Below are 21,600 nucleotides of genomic sequence, written 5' to 3' on the forward strand. Positions count from 1 at the left end.
CTTTGGAATCGGTATAATATAGATTCCTGGGTGGCTAGCCGAATGGCACAATCGCTCACGAAACGCTCACGAAACGAAGCGCTAGTAGATATCTATCTCTATCGCGCTTGCGTATTGGCGCGACAGAGCCAGCGGCGTATCGCTTTCGTTTGGCGTCGGAGAAATGCCATTCGGCTACGGGGCCTGTAATATGGATTCCTCGGTAATCAAGTACTTAAGTAATCTGAATTCCACTTTACTTCGATTCCAGGCTTATTACTTTACTTCTATATGTCACTCAAATTGTTTTTGGTTTACATGTCATTCTAGCATTTTCACTTTCACATTTCAAGTGCATATACCACGAGTATAGGTTTTCGGGTGTGCTGATTTAAAAATTAATGACCGATTTGGAATCTGACATTGCTGACTGTCACTTTGACACAAAAGTCGTCATGGGTGTCGTAAAATAGGTTTTAGGGGTGCTGATTCCAAAATTAATGACCAATGTGAAATCTGACATTGCTGACTGTCACTTTGACACAAAAGTCGTCATGGGTGTCGTCAAATAGGTTTGCGGGGTGCTGATTCCAAAATTAATGAACAATGTGGAATCTGACATTGCTGATTCTGTCACTTTGACACAAAAGTCGTCATGGGTGTCGTAAAATTGGTTTTAGGGGTGCTGATTCCAAAATTAATGACCAATATGGAATCTAACATTGCCGACTGCCACTTTGACACAAAAGTCATCATGGGTGTCGTAAAATAGGTTTTAGGGAGTGCTGATTCCAAAAATAATGACCAATGTGGAATCTAACATTGCTGACTGTCACTTTGACACAAAAGTCGTCATGGGTGTCGTCAAATAGGTTTCCGGAGGTGCTGATTTGAAAATTAATGACCGATTTGGAATCTTGACATTGCTGACTGTCACTTTGACACAAAAGTCGTCATAGGTGTCGTCAAAAAGGTTTCCGGGGGTGCTGATTCCAAAATTAATAACTATTTTGGAATCTCACAGTGCTAATTGTCATTTTGACACAAAAGGAATCATGGGTGTAGTCAAATAGTTTTTAGGGGGTACTGATTCCAAAATTAATGAAATGATTTAAAAAGTCATGACCGATTTGGAACCTGACATTGCACAGTACCCCTGGAAACCTATTTGACGACACCCATAACGACTTTTATGTCAAAGTGACAGTCAGCAATATCAGATTCCAAATTGATCATTAATATTGAGATCAGTACCCATGAAAACCTATTTGAAGACACCCATGATCACTTTTGTGTCAAAGTGACAGTCAACAGTGTCAGATTCCAAATTGGTCATTAGTTTTCAAACACCCTCGGATACCTATTTGACGACACCCATGACGACTTTTGTGTCAAAGTGACAGTCAGCAATGTCAGATTCCAAATTGGTCATTAATTTTGGAATCAGCACCCCCTAAAACCTATTTTACGACACCCATGACGACTTTTGTGTCAGAGTGACAGTCAGCAACGTCAGATTGAACATTGGTCATTAATTTTGGAATCAGCACCCCCTAAAACCTATTTTACGACACCCATGACGACTTTTGTGTCAAAGTGACAGTCAGCAATGTCAGATTCCACATTGGTCATTAATTTTGGAATCAGCACCCCCTAAAACCTATTTTACGACACCCATGACGACTTTTGTGTCAAAGTGACAGTCAGCAATGTCAGATTCCACATTGGTCATTAATTTTGGAATCAGCACCCCTAAAACCTATTTTACGACACCCATGACGACTTTTGTGTCAAAGTGACAGTCAGCAATGTCAGATTCCAAATTGGTCATTAATTTTGGAATCAGCACCCCCTAAAACCTATTTTACGACACCCATGACGACTTTTGTGTCAGAGTGACAGTCAGCAACGTCAGATTGAACATTGGTCATTAATTTTGGAATCAGCACCCCCTAAAACCTATTTTACGACACCCATGACGACTTTTGTGTCAAAGTGACAGTCAGCAATGTCAGATTCCACATTGGTCATTAATTTTGGAATCAGCACCCCCTAAAACCTATTTTACGACACCCATGATGACTTTTGTGTCAAAGTGACAGTCAGCAATCTGAGGTACTACATATTTGTAATCTGAAAGTAATCAAGTCAATAATTTCAGTTATTTTGAATCGACTATGATTTCGAATTATTGGTAATAGTAATTATTGTATAGATGATTAGTGATTCCTTTACATGTAATGGTAATTTACCGTTTCACTTGATTACATTACAAGTAATCTGACACCCAGTAGTGGATTACAAAGTAAAATCAAGTAATCGTGTAATCCGGAATCGATTACGATTTCCCCATCTCTGGGTTTAGTTATATGGTTCATTGGTACTGGTGACCACTATCTGGCTCCATCATCAGACCCTGAGTACCACCTCTTGTCAAAGGTCTTGTTGAGACGAACCCAACGAGCCTAAACACGAAGTCGTTTACTTACATGGTTCACTGGTACTGGTGACCACCTTCTGGCTCCATCATCAGATCCCGAGTACCATCTTGATGTGTCTTATCATCTTGACCGTATTGTAATTTTCGCATATTTATCATCATAACGATGTAATACTTTAACATTCAAACATAACAAAATATTACAAAAGCAAATATTTACGGATCTAGGATCAAATTCGTTGGTCGCTGTTTACACACACACAATGCGAGGATAGCCCGTGTATAAACAAGGCGTCCGACCCACACAACGATAAATATTCTCGACGTTTGCGATGAAAACTCGGAGAGCGAAGCAACATACGTCTCACCTCCTCGAGCTCCGGCGCGGCACTGAAATCGCAGGCGTCCGTCGCCGGTAAAATAGCGACAGGAAGGCTAGTTTTCAAAAAATTGGCAAAAAATCATGATAAAATATTATAACGACAAATGGATAACAGCAATTTAAGCACATTGTGCAGATTATTTATATACTAAAATAGCTTCGATAACATGTAGATTTTCGGAGAAATGATCACTTGTTTCGATGTATTTTCAAGACAAAATTGAGTTCGTTTTACTTTCAATTTCTCAATTTCAAAGGATTAAATGATAAATATTGTTTAATGGGCCTTAAGTACAAGATATTTGGAACTTAAATTTACCTCATTTATGAGAGTGAGCTTATCAAATTGTAGATAATAAGAGCTCCGAATTCTGTGCTTCACGCGGTTTTTCCTAAACGAGCATCAGGAAAACAATCATTACTAATTGAAAAAGCTTTTTTTTTCATATGTTTTTTAATTAACCGACAGTTAATAAGATGTTCTAACTGAAACAAGTACTTTCACTGTCTTTTAGTATGAGTAAAGTGTACAATTTTGTCGATAAATATTGTGCATTTTACAATATATCGCCTTTTTTTGTCATAGCGCTCTTAAGGTCATCGTATGCAAAATTTAAACATTAAATTTTCGCAAAATACTTTTATTACTCAGATCAAGCAATAATGATTCATTGAAGTACAAATTCAGTTAATTAACATATTAATATTCTCAAATCAGAATCTGTAGCGGCGCGGCAGCAGTAAATGGAACCGACAGCGGTTGCTTGAGAATTTGGTGTTTTTAATGTTCATTCATTCATTCAAAATTTTAGTAGTTACTATGGGTGTCGAAAACTTCTAGTTATAAATATACAAAAATACTTAAATATATATATACTGAAAGACACCTCCCATAGAACGAACCTATTAGCCTCAAAGTCCTCAAACTAATTGTAAGACTAGCTCGTACTATGAGTGCCAGCGACACTTGGTACATTTTTAGCTATATACTTACACGTAGAAGACCGGTCTGGCGTAGTTTATAGTACCCTGCCTGCTAAGCCGCGGTCCTGGGTTCGAATCCCGGTAAGGCCATTTAATTGTGTGACGAACACAGATATTTGTTCCTGAGTCATCGATGTTTTCTATGAATAATAAGTATGTATATCGTCGCCTAGCACCCATAGTACAAGCTTTGCTTAGTTTGTGGCTAGGTTGATCTGTGTAAGGTGTCGTCCAATATTTTATTTATTTATTTACATGTACAGTACTTTTTTTGGTGGTGCGCAGGGCCCGAAGGCCCCACGGTCTTGTCTTTTGTTTACCTCTAGTGTTTTCACACGAGGCCGCAGGCCGAGCTGCAGATAGAATAGTGCTCCCAAGCGGAATACTTTTTATACACTTATTATTATTATTGTTCTGCGTGGGTGTTGGACCTCCGGCCCGCCGCTTCGCATTTTAGACACTTTTATTATTGCTCTGTGTAGGTGCACTATATGTCCACAGCTCGGCCTGCGGCCTCGCGTGCTTGGGAGCGCTTCGGGGACGCTCCGGGCCTTCGGCCCTACGCGGAGCTCGGCCTTCGGCCTTCTCTGGGTTTTGAACTCAGCGTTGGGCCACCGGCCCGCCGCTTCGCTTTTAGACACTTTTATTATTGTTCTGCGTGGGAGCACTATATGTCCGCAGCTCGGTCTGCGGCCTCGCGTGCTTGGGAGCGCCTGGGGGACGCTCCGGGCCTTCGGCCCTACGCGGAGCTCGGCCTTCGGCCTTCGCTGTGTTTAAAGCTCATCGTTAGGCCTCCGGCCCACCGCTTCACTTTTTAGACACTTTTATTATTGCTGTGTGGGAGCACTATCTGCCCGCAACTCGGCCTTCGGCCTCGGGGCCGCTCCGGGCCTTCGGCCCTACGCGGAGCTCGGCCTTCGGCCTTCGCTGGGTTTCGAAGCTCAGCATTGGGCGTCCGGCCCGCCGCTTCGCTTTTTAGACACTTTTATTATTGGTCTGTGTGGAAGCACTATCTGTCCGCAGCTCGGCCTGCGGCCTCGCGTGCTTGGGAGCGCCTCGGGGACGCTCCGGGCCTTCGGCCCTACGCGGAGCTCGGCCTTCGGCCTTCGCTGGGTTTGAAGCTCAGCGTTGGGCCTCCGGCCCGCCGCTTCGCTTTTAGACACTTTTATTATTGTTCTGCGTGGGAGCACTATATGTCCGCAGCTCGGCCTGCGGCCTCGCGTGCTTGGGAGCGCCTGGGGGACGCTCCGGGCCTTCGGCCCTACGCGGAGCTCGGCCTTCGGCCTTCGCTGTGTTTGAAGGTCAGCGTTGGGCCTCCGGCCCACCGCTTCGCTTTTTAGACACTTTTATTATTGCTCTGTGTGGGAGCACTGTCTGCCCGCAACTCGGCCTTCGGCCTCGGGGCCGCTCCGGGCCTTCGGCCCTACGCGGAGCTCGGCCTTCGGCCTTCGCTGGGTTTCGAAGCTCAGCGTTGGGCCTCCGGCCCGCCGCCTCGCTTTTTAGACACTTTTATTATTGGTCTGTGTGGGAGCACTATCTGTCCGCAGCTCGGCCTGCGGCCTCGCGTGCTTGGGAGCGCCTCTGGGACGCTCCGGGCCTTCGGCCCTACGCGGAGCTCGGCCTTCGGCCTTCGCTGGGTTTTGAGGCTCAGCGTTGGGCCTCCGGCCCGCCGCTTCGCTTTTTAGACACTTATTATTGTTATGCCTGAGAGCACTGTCTGTCCGCAGCTCGGCCTGCGGCCTTCGCTAGTTAGTTACGTCCCTTCCTCAATAGCGGTGGTCCACACAACGTTTCACGTTATCCATCGCGGCTGTGTCCCTGATGCAGCCTACCTTAATTTTTTTCATTGACAGACGAAGATACAAGTTTTTTTAAAAGTAGTGACGATATGTATGAAGTTCAGGGAGCGTTTTAAGCTGAGTTTAGACTAGCAACTTATTGCTGCAAGTTTTGAGACGCAACTATAGGTAAGAGTGAATGGCAAATATCTGCATCTCTTTCTTGCATATACTTCTGTCTCAAAACTTGCAGCAATAACTTGCTGGTCTAAACTCAGCTTTAGAGTGGCGCGGACAACATCAACTTCATACAAATTGGTCGCGCGGACGGTCCGCGTGACACTAAAACCAGCCCTATGTAAATATTATAAGAGCATTTTCAGAATTTGGGACCCCCCAGTTAGCGTAAGTCGTTAACAAAAATTAACTCACTGTCAGTTTTGTGACGAGAATTAAGCATGAAATTTCAATAAAAATATTTTTTTTTGTGTTAATTACATAAACTTTAAGCGATAATCTACATTCAGAATGTGAAAAAAGTAAATTTTTAGACAGGATTTATGCTTAATTGTCGTCACAAAAATGACAGCGAGTTAATTTTTTTAACAACTTACGTTAATTGGGGGATCCAAATTCTGAAAATGCCCGATCGGTCTGGCTCAGTCGGTAGTGACCCTGCCTGCTGAGCCGCGGTCCTGGGTTCGAATCCCGGAAAGGGCATCTATTTGTGTGATGAGCACAGATATTTGTTCCTGAGTCATGGATGTTTTCCTGTGTATATAAGTATGTATTTATCTATTTAAGTATGTATATCGTCGCTTAGCACCCATATTACAAGCTTTGCTTAGTTTGGGGCTAAGTTGATCTGTGTAAGGTGTCCCCAATATTTATTTATTTATTATTATATTGCTAGCTAGGCAGGGTGATGGTAAACTAAAATGTTAACGGAATGGTGGCCGCTTATATCCATACTAATATTAGAGGTATAAATGGGAAAGTGTGTGTGTCTGTTTGTTTGTCCATCTTTCACGGCAAAACGGAGCGACGTATTGACGTGATTTTTTAAGTGGAGATAGTTGAAGGGATGGAGAGTGACATAGGCTACTTTTTGTCTCTTTATATCCCCTCACTTCCTTAGAATGGGGGGTGGAAGTTTGTATGGAGCATTCAGCAATTTTCGAATTTAACGCGAGCGAAGCCGCGGGCAAAAGCTAGTTATAAAATATAAGGGCCTGGCATTGTTGGGTGGCCGACATCCGCAAAATTGCAGGTCACAACTGGATGAGACTAGCTCAGGACCGGGACAAGTGGCGTACTAGAAGAGACACCTATGCTCAGCAGTGGGCGATAAAGAACTGTTATGCTGATGACGACTAACCGTATGATGCGGCGCGGTGACGCAGCGGACACTTTAGACTCGCCAGGACTCGGCGGCGACGGTTGTTCAGGGGACGACCGCGGCCGCAGCGAACATTTCTCGAAGCTAACCTGGAAATAAAATATAAGGTTTGATATAATATTCCTTCTCAAAAAATTGGACAAGTGCGAGATACACTTGTCCAAGGGTTCCGTGCACAGAATTAGATTTAGATAGAAGAAACAAGTTCATCTACTTGTATGGCGGCCGAGCGTGTCAGATTTTGTACTGAAGTTGTTACCTGCCTTTGATTTTAAATATGTCTCAGGCCCTTGAGTGCTCATAATTTTTGTGTTGTTGAAATTAAATATCGAGTAACGAGGCTTTTTTTATTAATGTTTTTGTTGACTTCAACTTACAAAAATTGACGCCCGAAAGCTGCAAGCTGCGATTAACGACGGACAACTCAGTGGATTTTACTGAGTTCATTTGACACGCTAAGTAGATACGTTTGCTTGATCTATGGTTTATAATTATGACATCAGTACTGCTACTTGACAATAGATGTCGCGACGAACGAAAAGTCTAATGCCCAACAATTTTTAGCTACTATTACAATAGTATTAATCAGTAATATAAGTTGTAAACTGTTTTAATATTATTTTTTTGGCAGACGCCACACTGTTCACACCTAGTGTCGAGTAGTGGTACTGATAATTTACGCTATTTCACGCTAGATGTCACTACAAATAACTTAAATTTACTGATGTATGGAGTTACAGCTCTTTCCTTACTTATTCCTCTATGACTATAGCACACCTCGGACACTGGCGATCAAATATATGAAAGAGGCGCGTTCCTAGCACACAGTCTAAGCTCGTGTTGGTGAACGCGTACTATGCTTGTATGAGTAACATATGACAGGTCGACTGTTCACGTTTTTGATAAGCGGTAACTGTGAGGTAAGCGAGAGGGGGTGGGCGGCACTTTCAGCGGGGAGCGGGGGCTTGCCTAAAATTGATTACTTATAAAGTACCTTTTATGTTAAGGTAGGTTTCTTTTTGCTCTGTGTTGCCTAGCAGAAATTTTTACCAGCCGCCACTGGTGAGTATAGTAGCATACCTCCTCTGGGCTGGAATAATCCAGGTCTATCTCGGTCCAGGTGTCGTCCCCGGGGCGCTCGGCGGCGGCGCGGCGCAGCCACTCGCGCACGGAGGCGTCCGTGCTCTGCGAACACAGCTCCTCCAGCACGCCGTTCGACGTGTCGCTGGCCACGTCTGTGATCGTCGAGGCGCGATCTATTTCTATCGCTGGAAAATTAGAATATTTCTGTTAGTATTTCTGAAGATAGTACCCAGTAGATAGTAGTAGTAGTAGGCCAAAGAAAGGATGGCGGGATGACCTCGACGCATTTTGCAGCGACTGGCCGGAGCAGGCGGCAAATCGTGATGGGTGGCGGAAGAAAGGGGAGGCTTTTGCCCAGCAGTGGGATACAATTATAGGCTAGTAAAAAAAAAGTACCTACGCGACCGAGCTTCGCTCGGTTCTATTTTATTATATCACGTCTTTAGATAAAAAATAAAACTCTTATAAATACAAAAAAGTTCTTTCTGGACGGGATTCGAAACCTTGACACCTGCGACACAGTATAATAAAGAGTACTATCGTACAGTATGGCCACTCCCGCTCCCCGTTGAAAGCGACCACCCCCCCTCGGTTACCTCGCAGTTACCGCCTGTCACAAACGCGAACAGTCGACCTGTCATATTTCACTCATACAATCATGGTACGCGTTCACCTACACGAGCTTAGAATGTGTGCTAGTATGGATACATATACAAGAATTCGTTTAAAGATATAAGATAAGATATTTAGATTAAACAGAAAAAGAGCACTTGTAGCCTACTTGCTGAATAAACGATTTACCTTGTATTTTGCAGTGCCCTTGACCCTGTACGGCTGTTACGCCAAGGGGGCAATCGGCGCCCTACAAACTACAACATCGGGGGAAACCCTATTATTCAAAGCGCGTTCGCGCGCTCTTATACGGCGCTACAAAGTCGAGACCAAGATCGACACCGCTAAACGCTTTGCCATACCAGCACGGGAAGCATGGTCGATAAAATAGCAGGCCGTCCCTATCGCACTATTTGTAAGTGCGATAGGGACGGCCAGGGGCCCGTTTCTCGAAAGGTACAAGCCTTGTATTACAAGTGCGCGAACTGTCAAATCGTATTGGTTGTCATGGCAACACACTTGTAATACAAGGCTTGTACCTTTCGAGAAACGGGCCACTGATATTGAAATGAAATGAAATGAAATGAAATATTTATTTTCCAAGTAGGCATATTACAATGCGCTTATGAACGTCAAATAAAACATCAAATATTTTATCGTCTATCGCGCGACCATGCTTCCCGTGCTGGCCATTCATCTACTATTGTTTTTTTTAGATTAAGTATACCGTGTATTTTGTTATTAAAAATCCATACTAATATTATAAATGGGAAAGTGTGTGTCTGTTTATTTGTCCATCGTTCACGGCAAAACGGAGCGACGAATTGACGTGATTTTTTAAGAGATAGTTGAAGGGATGGAGAGTGACATAGGCTACTTTTGACTTTCCTGAAATAGGGGGTGGATGTTTCTATGGAGCACTCCGCATTTTCGAATTTAACGCGTGTGAGACCGCGGGCAAAAGCTAGTAAATAATCTATGTATCATATTCTTACCGTTTCTCGCAGACTGTCGTCTCGATCGATGTTTATGTATGTCCTCGGATATTCTCTCCAGATTCCTTAACGCCGAGGAGTACTGTTGTTTCGCTTCGCTAACCTGCTCTTCTAGTGATTGTATGCGCGCCTTTTGAGCTTCTAAAGCTGTGTTTATGCGGGCCTTCTCTTCGAAATATGGTCTGGAAACCATACGTACTTAATGTTATTAACTAACCAACTATTTTAAGGGCATTTTCAGAAATTGGGACCCCCCAATTAGCGTAAGTTGTTAACAAAAAAAAAATTAACTCACTGCCAGATTTGTGACGATAATTATAATTAAGCATGAAATTTTAATAAAAATATTGTTTTGCGTTAATTACATAAACTTTAAGCGATAATCTACATTCAGAATGTGAGACAATTTTTAGACAGATTTTATACTTAATTGTCGTCACAAAACTGACAGCGAGTTAATTTTTGTTAACAACTTTTGCTAATTGGGGGGACCCAAATTCTGAAAATGGTCATAAACAGTTTCTCATCGAATTGTCATTTCCTGAAAGGAAAGGTGAAGACCGGGCAGTCAAAAGGGCCTAATATCAAATCAGTCAAATGGACGCCCTGCTGGTCACCCAAAATATCGTTGGGCGGATAGGGGATTTTTTTCAAAGTTGTCCACCCCACTTTTTTTTCTAATTTGGAAATTTTTATGTGGTTTCCACTCAGAAACGCAAGCTCTTTCAATCCTAATAGGGAAAGTGTCCTAAAGTTTTTTCCCATTCCGTTACCATTTTTTCATACATTTTGTATGGTGGTAACGGAATGGAAGGTCTAAAAAATGTATGGAAATCTTGGGACATTTTTTTTCTCCTATCAGGATCGAAAGACCTCGCGATTCTGAGTATGAATCGCGAAAAAAATACCCATGTTACAATAGTGGGGTGGACAACTTTGAAAAAAAAAAATGGCCCATAGACTCGAGACCGAGCCAAGCGGTTCGCAGAGAAGGTCACTCATCCCTAAAGCCAGGGGCGGCTCACTCAGCGATTTTATCGCCGCGCTACAAGTACATGCCGGCGGCCGCGAGTTCGCGGCCCATTCAGTGACGACGACCTTCGCGCGGCGCATTAGAATTCAATGTCGGATGCCCGCGTGCGGGCCGTTTGTTAATGTAGGTAAGAATTTATAATGGCGGCATTTTGTGAACATCAAAGGAGTGAGCCTTCTGTACTTGTACTATTATTTATTCTGTGCTAAAGCTACAAAAGTGAGTAAAGAAGCATGCACTAGTAAAGAAAAGTAAGTATACCGTGAGAGCGGCAGCAACGTCGCTGGCAGCAACTACGCAAGCAGAAAAAGCACTAATTACAACCCGTGCTGTACGTACCTTAGTGTAAATTACATTCGAATACGTTTCGGTAAGCCTATCTATAGCCATAGATTAAATATAAGAAGATCATATATACCATCCCATACTAAAATGTGACCTCCTAAGAACGCGCATACTACACCACACATACATGGCGCCACAAAAAATGCCTTGTTGGCATCGATTACTTGTGATTGGCGTTGTGTCACTTTCGAGCCATAAATCTATGTCAAAAGTGACCCTTAACACCATCTACAAGTATAATAGAAAGCTACATAACATTTCGTTTGTAGCGCCATCTATGTGTGGTGTAGTGTATGCGCGTTCTTAGGCGGTCGCATTTTATGCTATAGCATAGAATAGTCAGTCGAAGTTATATGAATTGTGTTATCCTCACATTTAAAATCCTGTATGTAAACCTTTTTTGGGATTTGAACAGCGTGCGAAGCGAGACGTTTTGGAAAGACAGCTTATAACAAATTTATTAGAAAATGAAACAACGTTTTCGAATCAAATTTACATTAGGGATTCCGATATATATTGATCCAGTGAATACCAGCCATCCATGCCATCAGTAAGGCCTGATTTAGACGGCGTGCGAACTCGCATGCGATTTTAGTTACATTGCGGGCTGCTGAGGTTAGATTAATTTTGCACAGCTATCAAATACCGCAATGTAATAAAACTCGTATGCGAGTTCTCGTACCGTCTAAATGGGGCCTAAGTCATGGTGTGGCCATCAGTTGGCGCCACTGTTCAGTGAGGTCGAAAAAAACAGATCTCACATTTAATTTATGCTTATTACAAAAAAAACTAACTTAAGGAAATAATAATGGATCAATATATAGCGGATAGGTATCATAAGTCTATAGTTAATCTACGAAAAATTACAAATGAAAAGCTACAATGTAATACACGGTGTGTTCACATTACGTAAGTACGAGTTTTAAATCGTGTTGGATAGTGTGAAGATACTCTAAAAAGTTTTATTCATTGACATAGACTGTTACTGTTCTATGTAAATAATAGTAAATGTTAAGTTTGTTATTGCATACCTATATGGGAAATAAATAAATAAGTACTTTAGAAACTGATCTATTGCAAGTTTTGTGTTGTTTTTAAAGATGAATATCAGAGCTATGGCCTACTTAACTTATACAACTGATAAGTAACATAAAAACCGGCCAAGAGCGTGTCGGGCCACGCTCAGTGTAGGGTTCCGTAGTTTTTCGTATTTTTCTCAAAAACTACTAAACCTATCAAGTTCAAAATCATTTTCCTAGAAAGTCTTTATAAAGTTCTACTTTTGTGATTTTTTTTCATATTTTTTAAACATATGGTTCAAAAGTTAGAGGGGGGCGGGACGCACTTCTTTTCCTTTAGGAGCGATTATTTCCGAAAATATTAATATTATCAAAAAATAATTTTAGTAAACCCTTATTCATTTTTAAATACCTATTCAACAGTATATCACACGTTGGGGTTGGAATGAAAAAAAATATCAGCCCCCACTTTACATGTAGGGGGGGTACCCTAAGAAAACATTTTTTTCCATTTTTTATTTTTGCACTTTGTTGGCATGATTGATATACATATTGGTACCAAATTTCAGCTTTCTAGTGCTTACGGTTACTGAGATTATCCGCGGACGGACGGACGGACAGACAGACAGACATGGCGAAACTATAAGGGTTCCTAGTTGACTACGGAACCCTAAAAAGTATTATTTAGAAGAGAGCTTGAGACTTTGATAGCTTAAACTTAGTAAGATGCATACCAAGTATCACTATCATATCATATCAACCATCTCAGTTAAGCGATAGATCATTAATTTATTATTTTATAATAGGCTAGTTTCCTACTAGGTAAATCAGCTTCTTTTTAAAAACTGTCAAACGATTTATTAATATGGAATTACTATGAAATACTGAGGAGTGACGTCACGGTCAATTCATTTACTTTATATCTTTCTCTTTGACTTATTAAATTATGTTTAAACATACCAACTGTCCATATTTTTCTTCTAATTATGAGCTACTCTATTTAGTGCACTGCATAAAATATTTTATTGTAAGGTACAGCGGGGCAAATCTCGACTGGGGGGGGGGCAATTGTAACTGATACATGTATCCACTGAACACGTATACCATATGTAACCTGTGGGCACTCTATTTAATAATGCAAACATTGTAAAATATGAAAAAAAATTGACCAGTTACATTTGCCCCCAGTCGAGATTTGCCCCGCTGTACCTTAAGTATAGGAAACTAGCCTATTATGGGCATTTCCAGAATTTGGGACAACCCAATTAGCGTAAGTTGTTAACAAAAATTAACTCGCTGTCAGTTTTGTGACGACTAATTGACTATTAAGCATAAAATCTTGACTAACAATTTACTTTTTTCGCATTCTGAATGTAGATTATCGCAACTTTATGTAATTAACACAAAAACAATAATTTTATCTAAATTTCTAGCTTAATTATTGTCACAATAAATATTTCATTTTCATTTTCATTTTTTTTTTTCACAAATCTGACAGTGATTTAATTTTTGGTAACAACTTACGCTAATTGTGGGGTCCCAAATTTTGAAAATGCCCTTTATAAGCAAAGTATAAGGTGCAAAACTATAGTGTAAGGAAAACTGCAACAAACTAAGAGACAATAGTTAAACAAACACGAAAGTATCACTACACTTATGTATGCAACTTGCAAAAAGTTTCAAATTTTCTATAAAATACATTTTTTTTAAACATTTACAAGTGGCGGCACATAAGTTCAGCGCTGAAATGTGACGCATACCCTTCACTCCCTATAATCCCCTGAGAGACCTGTTTTTGACTTCTGAGCAATAACTGTCAGCGCTAAAGTTCTGTGCCGCCACTTGTACCAATTTGTTTGTGGGTTGGCTCCTAATAGGCGAAACGACTAAAAAAATTAATTAGTCCGTCAGTTAGATTATTTTTTCTCGTAACCGAAAAATAACGACGGTACAGTACCTACGTTGAAGTTCCGCGTGACGTCACGCCTAGGTACAGTTTTTGCTTAGAAGTGACGTCACAAGCCCCCACTCCGAAACTTTGATGCTCTATATCTTTGTATTTTTTCATTAATTAGAAAAAGCGAAAAATATGTGTTTAGTATTTTTGGACGATCTAACTGCGGACTAAACAGAATGCCATTTTTTTTAATGTAGTCGTCATCCCAATTCTACCACTCGCACATGCAACACAGCACACAGTACCTCGACTTGGTGATGTGCCGTTTGAGCGACGATTGCAGCTGTTGAACTAACGCGGCGGCGGCGCGGTGAGCGGCCGCCTTCGTACGCTGCGTCACCGTTGCGTGCGCGCGGTCCATTTCCGCCTGTAACCATCATCATCCTCCTTGCGTTATCCCGGCATTTGCCACGGCTCATGGGAGCCTGGGGTCCGCTTTGACCACTAATCCCAAGATTTGGCGTAGGCACTAGTTTTACGAAAGCGACTGCCATCTGACCTTCCAACCCGAAGGGTAACTAGACCTTATTGGAATTAGTCCGGTTTCCTCACGATGATTTCCTTCACCGAAAAGCGACTGGCAAATATCAAATGACATTATCCGCCTGTATATTATAGAGCAAAGATACACGCACGCACGCACGCAACGCACACACACACACACACACACACACACACACACACACACACACACACACACACACACACACACTCACTCACTCACTCACTCACTCACGCACGCACGCACGCACGCACGCACGCACGCACGCACGCACGCACGCACGCACGCACGCACGCACGCACGCACGCACACACACACACACACGTTTTCGTGCATTTTTGATATAGCGAAATTAGCGAATCTTACTGCCATGTGAGACGCATAGCCTAGGTAACTAAGTGCGAAGCCAAGATATGAGCAAATGTTTTTTTGTAGTTAAAGTAAAAAGTTACCTGGTTGGCGCGATGTGTGGCGTGGTTAAGCGTCTCCTGCCAGGCCTGATCGCTTGTAACCCCACCCTCAACGCCACAGATGTCATATCTACCATAGATCAACCAACGTATCTACTTAGCGTGTCAAACGAACTCAGTAAAATCCACTGAGTCGCCTTGCCCGTCTTTAATCGCAGCTTGCAGCTTTCAGGCGTAAATTTTTGTAAGTTACGTGATGTTTAATTGCAACAACACAAAAATTATGAACACTCAAGGGCCTGAGCCATATTTAAAATCACAGGAAAGTAACAACTTCAGTACAAAATCTGACACTCTCGGCCGCCATACAAATGGATGAACTTGTTTCTTCTATCTAAATCTAATTCTATGCTCAGCGCCCTTAGCAATAAGGAATACAAACTCTCGAGCCTCTGATATGCTTTTGTAGGTATTATAGTTACCTGTTGAAGTAGTTACCTGGTTGACGCGATGTCTGGCGTGGTTAAGCATCTCCTGCCAGGCCGGGTCAAGTGTGACACCACCCTCGGCGCCTTCAGCGAGTCTGGCAAGTCCTTGTTCAGCAAGGAACACCATCTCCCGGGCCACTGACCTCTGTAGGAGATGGTTATAGAGCATACTTGTAGTAGAATAGTTACCTGGTTGACGCGAAGTGTGGCGTGGTTAAGCATCTCCTGCCATGCTGGATGAAGTATGACACCACCTTTGGTGCCTTCAGCGAGGCAAGTAAGACCCTGCTCATCAAGAAACCAGCTCTCGGGCCTCGGGCCAATGATACACCCATGTAGGTGATAGTTATTGACCTTCAAGGCGCTTGTAGGTAATGATTATAGAGCAATGTACTTGTAGTAGAATAGTAACCTGGTTGACACGATGTGTGGCGTGGTTAAGCATCTCCTGCCAGGCCGGGTCAAGTGTGACACCACCCTCGGCGCCTTCAGCGAGTCTGGCAAGTCCTTGTTCAGCTAGAAACACCATCTCCCGGGCCACTGACCTCTGTAGGTGATGGTTATAGAGCATATTTGTAGTAGAATAGTTACCTGGTTGACGCGATGTGTGGCGTGGTTGAGCATCTCCTGCCAGGCCGGGTCAAGTGTAACCCCACCTTCGGCGCCTTCAGCAAGTCTAGCAAGTCCTTGTTCAGCGAGGAACACCATCTCTCGGGCGGCCGCGTGGGCGCTGTTCGCCTTGTCATAGGTGATGGTTGCCGCTTGGAGTTCTTGGGAGGTCTGAGAAAGAAATTTAACTGTTATCATTTCAAGACATAAAATACTAATGAAGTTTTTAGTGATGGATAGCCTGTCCTTGTCTTTTATAGTATGTTATATTGAGCTTCATGATATCTGTGATGTAATAGGCTAGTTTCCTATACTTAAAATAAAATATTTTATGTAGTGCACAAAATAAAGCACCACATAGGTAGAAGAAAAATATGGACAGCAGTTATGTTTTAACATGATTTCCATTTAATAAGTCAAAGAGAACAATATAAAGTAAATTAATTGACCGTGACGTCACTCTTCAGTATTTCATAGTAATTCCATATTAGCAAATCATTTTGACAGCTCTTAAAAAGAAGCTGATTTGACTTGTAGGAAACTAGCCTATTCAATGATTTTACCACCGGCAAATTATAATACAATTTCTTCTACTAGGAAATTTTAGGGTGTGAAACTTTGATTATTGTGATGAATAGTTACTCTATTCTATTTACTTGGGAGTTGAAACTATGGAAATGGATTATATTGTGTAAATAATTTATAATACATGCTGATATTTTAAACCCTGTTCAGATTACTTGTGCTCAACAGGTGATTGAGAAAAGTTAGTATGAAATAAATAAAAAAAAAAGCCTTTTATTTGATAAAGGAAAAAATATACATTAACTATAATACGATAACACGGATAACAAAACCCTTAATGAGGTAAAGGCCTTTTCCAGTTGTAGCCATTTATTGCCATGGGCACCGAGGTCCACTTGACCCCGGATATTTTGGTGATGTCATCTCTCCATTGCGCCAGTGGGTGCTTTCTTTTTCAGCCTGGTCCCGTCCAGGTTGTTACTCTTTAGGACCATCTGGTGGTGGCAGAATAACAGCGTCCGTTGCTGGCAGTCCTTGTGGCCGCTGCGCCTCGAGGCCCTCTGGCACAGACATTAGCTGAGCCACCTACCTTTTCAATTAGTTTGTAAGCATGCCTGTGTACTTTTATAATGTACCTGTGTTCAAACTTTTGAATAAACATCTTTATTATTATTATTATATATCTTTCGTCCTATGACCCTAGCAATATGGCCAGGCAATCTCCACTTTAAGAAAAGTTAGTATCTTAAACTATTTAGTATGAGGCTACCCTTTTTTACTTACAATATTAGCTCTAAATCTTGCTTCATAGTAAGGCCGGGCTTTGTGCACGCTAGTGCCAAGTTTCTTCGTAAGCTGCTGTATCCGCAGATGGCCCTCAGCCAGCAGCCTCCGGAACGCGAGCCGGGCCTCATCTAGCTCGACTTCTAGCCTGTTGATCTCATCTGTCGCTGTGTTTAGGCGCTCTAGCTCAATCTGAGGGACCGAAAATATAATGTTCTGAGAATTTTTTTTTAAATATTAATAATAAAGATTGTACTAGTATCTGGCAGTAGGTACCGGCAAAAATAAGTGATGATTTATGTACCTTGTCATATTAACATCTTGTTTGCAATGTCATAGGATATTGTCAATGATTAAAAGCAACAAGGTACAGAAATCATCACTTCTTTATGCCGGTGACTGTATCATAAATAAATTATACATTTATTTTATTCTATTGGCACTAACAATTTTATCTCTCATTGGCATTGTATTACTTAGTGTCTAAACTGTCTAACATTCATTGATTAGTTTTAAATTAGATACAAATAGCACAACAATTAATTATATGCATAAAAATGTAAAATGCTGAACATCATTGAGTAAATTTACTCAATAAGTATTTCAAAATATTTCATAAATAAATTTGAGTGTTCAAATTTATTCATCAAAAATAAAACTAGTAAAAATATTAAATTAAATAGATCACTTTGTTGTCCATTAAAAAAAGTACAAAATAACTGTTATGTTCAGCTTCTAATTTTAATTTAAAACTAACTAAACAGAGGGAACTCATCCTACAGATCTACACAAATATTATGATGTCATGTCTAGTCTAGGTCAAACAAATTAAATACATACTCACAAACCAGTTGACCTACTGGTACAATACTCTATTGTGACCATAAATAGAAACTTTGAATTAACATAACTGTAGAAATCAGTGAAAAAAAAAAACTTATCAATAGTTAGTTTTTTTTAAATTTTGAATTATAAGAATCTTATTGGAATATGTAAATGTGTTATTCATGAAAAAAAAAAACTAATGTATATATCCCATAATGAGGTTTTTATTTCATGATTAATAGCAGAGAGTATACAAAGTACCACAGAACAATAAAGAAAAAGTTTCCCACGCAATGAAAACAAGGTATGTCTGAGATTATTATACAATGATTGCAATTGACTTCTTCCGCAGGTACTCCAGATCCCATCCACTGCATCCTGACTCCGTAACACTTGGCTTAGCTCGGTAGTATCGATTATCAGTACCTGTACTCTAGGGTCCAGCGTTTCTGGGCTTTCTGCGGCGCTATCGTTCATTTTTCACTCAAACTATATACATTTTAAACTAAGTTACATTCAAAATATACAGTATTTTATAGTATTTCGGTTTGTTTTCTTAATTACCGTACGACATTTGCTGCATAAAGCAAATTTTCGTACAGTAAATCACAGCAGCGAAAACGTCTGTCTGTCACTGACTGGATGATTCAAACGTCAAAATGACAGTACATTTTTGTTTCTTGATGTTTGAATAGCGATTTTACACTGGGCTTAAATAGTTTTTGTGATCTGCCTATTCTGTGGGAATCCGAAATATTGTAAATATAAAAAAAAACAAAGATTTGTCATCGCACTTTGACGTAAACGTGAATTTCGAGTGGGCTACTAATTTTTAACGAAAAATGGTACTTTAACAGTTTTATGAACTATTAACGCCTTTTTTGATGAGTGTACCATTTATAACGTGTGTTCCTTTTTCAGGCTACAGAAGTAGAGGAAACCATCAAGCGGATTCAGGCCCATAAAGGGGTAATGGGAGTGATCATTGTGAACCACGAAGGTTTGATCGAATTTCTCACGTTACCATAGTTACTTTCTAACTTTTACTGAGTTTTTATCCTAAGTTATAATTATTGTCGTACAAGTCACACGAAAATGCTTTGAAATTGCAGGCATTCCGATCAAAAGTTCTTTGGATAATGCTACTTCAGTGCTGTATTCTGGTCTTATTGGACAGCTGACAGAGAAAGCTAAGAATGTTGTCAGGGAGATGGTAAGGATCAAACAATGTTTGTTTGTAAATGGTGTTTCTAAAAAAGCCAAATCTGCAAATGTATAATTTTATTGTATTGAATATGTGACGCCACCTAGATGTATTTATTCATTTAGATATCCAGCAATTCATAATGTATTCTTGAATTAATTGTGAAGTCATAATTTCCATACTTACTTTTCCAGGATTCCTCCAATGACTTGACATTCCTGCGTGTGAGGAGTAAACGCCATGAGATTCTGATTGCTCCGGACCGTGAATTCATACTCATTGTCATACAAAACACATCGGACTAATCTAATCACTAGTTGTAAGAGTAATTTTTTCTGGAACTGGTCTCTATGTAGCAGTAAACGGCATAAATGCATAGTCAATATCATGTCTAAATATCATAAAAATTCGACAGAATTAGGAGCTCTAATGCCTATGTATATAGGAAGAGTTCATATTGCTTTGAATAATTTTATAGATTAGAGACCAGCACATTTCAATCATAATTTGCAACCCAGACTTGCTCGTAAAAGTCAACAAACTGATAAATTCCAATTACTTTTCTCATAACTGTGGCAATCATAACTCATATTATATTAAGCTAAGTATGTAGATTTTAAGTTTAACGAAATTATTTTTATTTATTTACAGTTAGATACTTATTGAAGTTATCTTTTCAATAGCGCAACTAGATTTTTTTTTTACTATAACATTGAAACTTAGCATTTTTTAAGTAATTATATCCCAGATCTATAGTAGTAGAACTTCAATGGTTCATGGAAAATAAATTTTTATAATAATTTATGTAATGCGTGAGAAGTTAAGCCATATCTGGACGCGCCTACTGATCACAAACATTGTAGTGGCTTTTGAAGTTGTTTGAGCAAGCCACTAACGTTATAACAAGTGTATTATTATATAAAATCTTAATAAATGCACTTTTATATGCAACCAGTGTTTTATTTGTAAGGGAAGATTGTAATTACTGTCTAAACAGGAATAAAACAAGTTGTAAAAAGTAGGTCTTTATTAAATCCTCTAAAAAACACGCCCATTATCTGAAAATCAAATCACCAGCAAATGCACCTGAATCAATTTCATATGCAATCACGTCTGTGGCGTTCTATGCCTACAAGGTCCTTATGCTTATCTGCAAAACGTCCTTAGGTGCCAACTCTTGTGAATTGACCCGTAAATGAAGTATAAAACGCTTAAATGCATGACCTTGACAAAGATATTTAAATTAAGACATGCGGTCAGTTAAAAATGCATATATACATCACTATGCATGTATGGGATAAAGACCCTTCTCTTCAGTCATGGAAATTGCATATAAAATCGATACATGGGACATACTATTCAATATACTCTATGCATGGGACCACACACAACAAAGAGGATCTACTGTCGAAGTAAAATGTGTAATCACAGTGCATAGACTGCCATCTCTTGACACAGGCTTAAAACTTTTGAACCTCAGTTTTAACAATTTGGCCCATATTCTTAGCTTGATATGTTTTAAAATGTCAAATATTAATATTAGGGCCATCTAGCTGAGCGTACCCCAAAGGTGTAATGCCATCTAGGCCACCATACCTTTTTTCTGTATGGTACCGAGGTACGTTTTTTTCTTAGACTTTATCTGTATACGGAGTCTTTGACACACAACTAGCCTCACGAATTTCGGCTCTGACTGGTTCTTTAGCAGAGCAGACATAATAAAAAAAAAGTGGACAGCCGACGCAGACAGCCTGCTGACCACTGGCCGAGGCAAAACACGCTTCTTGTGGCAGCTTGTTTCATGTGGACCCGCCTCATAAGTCGAAATATTTTATAGACTGTCAGCATAGGTTTTCCAGACAGTCCTACGTCGGTCACGCTTTTTTGGAATTTCAGACATTTATGCTAAATGTCACACAATACAATCAATTTGTTAAACCTGTGATGGCGCCATCTATACATATAATCCTTTAAAATTTAAATAAAATTGCGGATCCCATAGTAACAGATCAAACAAATATTTACCAGGTAATGTGCATTGCCGCCCTGCGTCGACGAAAAGTAATAAATACATTTATAAACTAATGCCAATGTGGATAAGCCGAATAAGAAACAGTTTTTATCAAAACCGAACTAGACACACTATACTCTCGCTCGATCGATTAAAATATGTACTGTTTCTTCCAAATTGAGGCTTTGTTCCGCCTTCATATGGCAATGGTTTATTTCAAAATGATGTAAGAAATAA

At 40.4% G+C, this 21,600-nt stretch overlaps 2 protein-coding genes across 2 annotated transcripts in view; one reads left to right on the forward strand and one right to left on the reverse strand.

The window, feature by feature from the left end:
* Positions 1-18,739, reverse strand: part of LOC125238037 (SH3 domain-binding protein 5-like) — a 37,382-nt gene extending 18,643 nt beyond the window's left edge. Inside the window, exons 1-7 of the mRNA XM_048145322.1 lie at positions 18,575-18,739; positions 17,324-17,515; positions 15,998-16,186; positions 14,252-14,373; positions 9,653-9,834; positions 8,043-8,230; positions 6,942-7,051 (exon numbers count right to left, since the gene is read on the reverse strand). Coding sequence (XP_048001279.1) covers positions 6,942-7,051; positions 8,043-8,230; positions 9,653-9,834; positions 14,252-14,373; positions 15,998-16,186; positions 17,324-17,515; positions 18,575-18,625 — 1,034 coding nt within the window. The 5' untranslated portion in view covers positions 18,626-18,739. The remainder of the gene's footprint in view (positions 1-6,941; positions 7,052-8,042; positions 8,231-9,652; positions 9,835-14,251; positions 14,374-15,997; positions 16,187-17,323; positions 17,516-18,574) is intronic.
* A 151-nt stretch (positions 18,740-18,890) lies between these two features.
* Positions 18,891-20,303, forward strand: LOC125237739 (dynein light chain roadblock-type 2-like). The gene is made up of 4 exons (XM_048144909.1): positions 18,891-18,993; positions 19,070-19,148; positions 19,261-19,361; positions 19,547-20,303. Exons 1-4 carry the CDS (start codon positions 18,991-18,993, stop codon positions 19,655-19,657), a joined length of 294 nt encoding a protein of 97 aa, XP_048000866.1. The 5' UTR covers positions 18,891-18,990; the 3' UTR covers positions 19,658-20,303.
* The last annotated feature ends 1,297 nt before the right edge of the window (positions 20,304-21,600 follow it).

This window comes from Leguminivora glycinivorella, chromosome 22 (genome assembly GCF_023078275.1).
Source record: "Leguminivora glycinivorella isolate SPB_JAAS2020 chromosome 22, LegGlyc_1.1, whole genome shotgun sequence".
Lineage (NCBI taxonomy): Eukaryota > Metazoa > Arthropoda > Insecta > Lepidoptera > Tortricidae > Leguminivora > Leguminivora glycinivorella.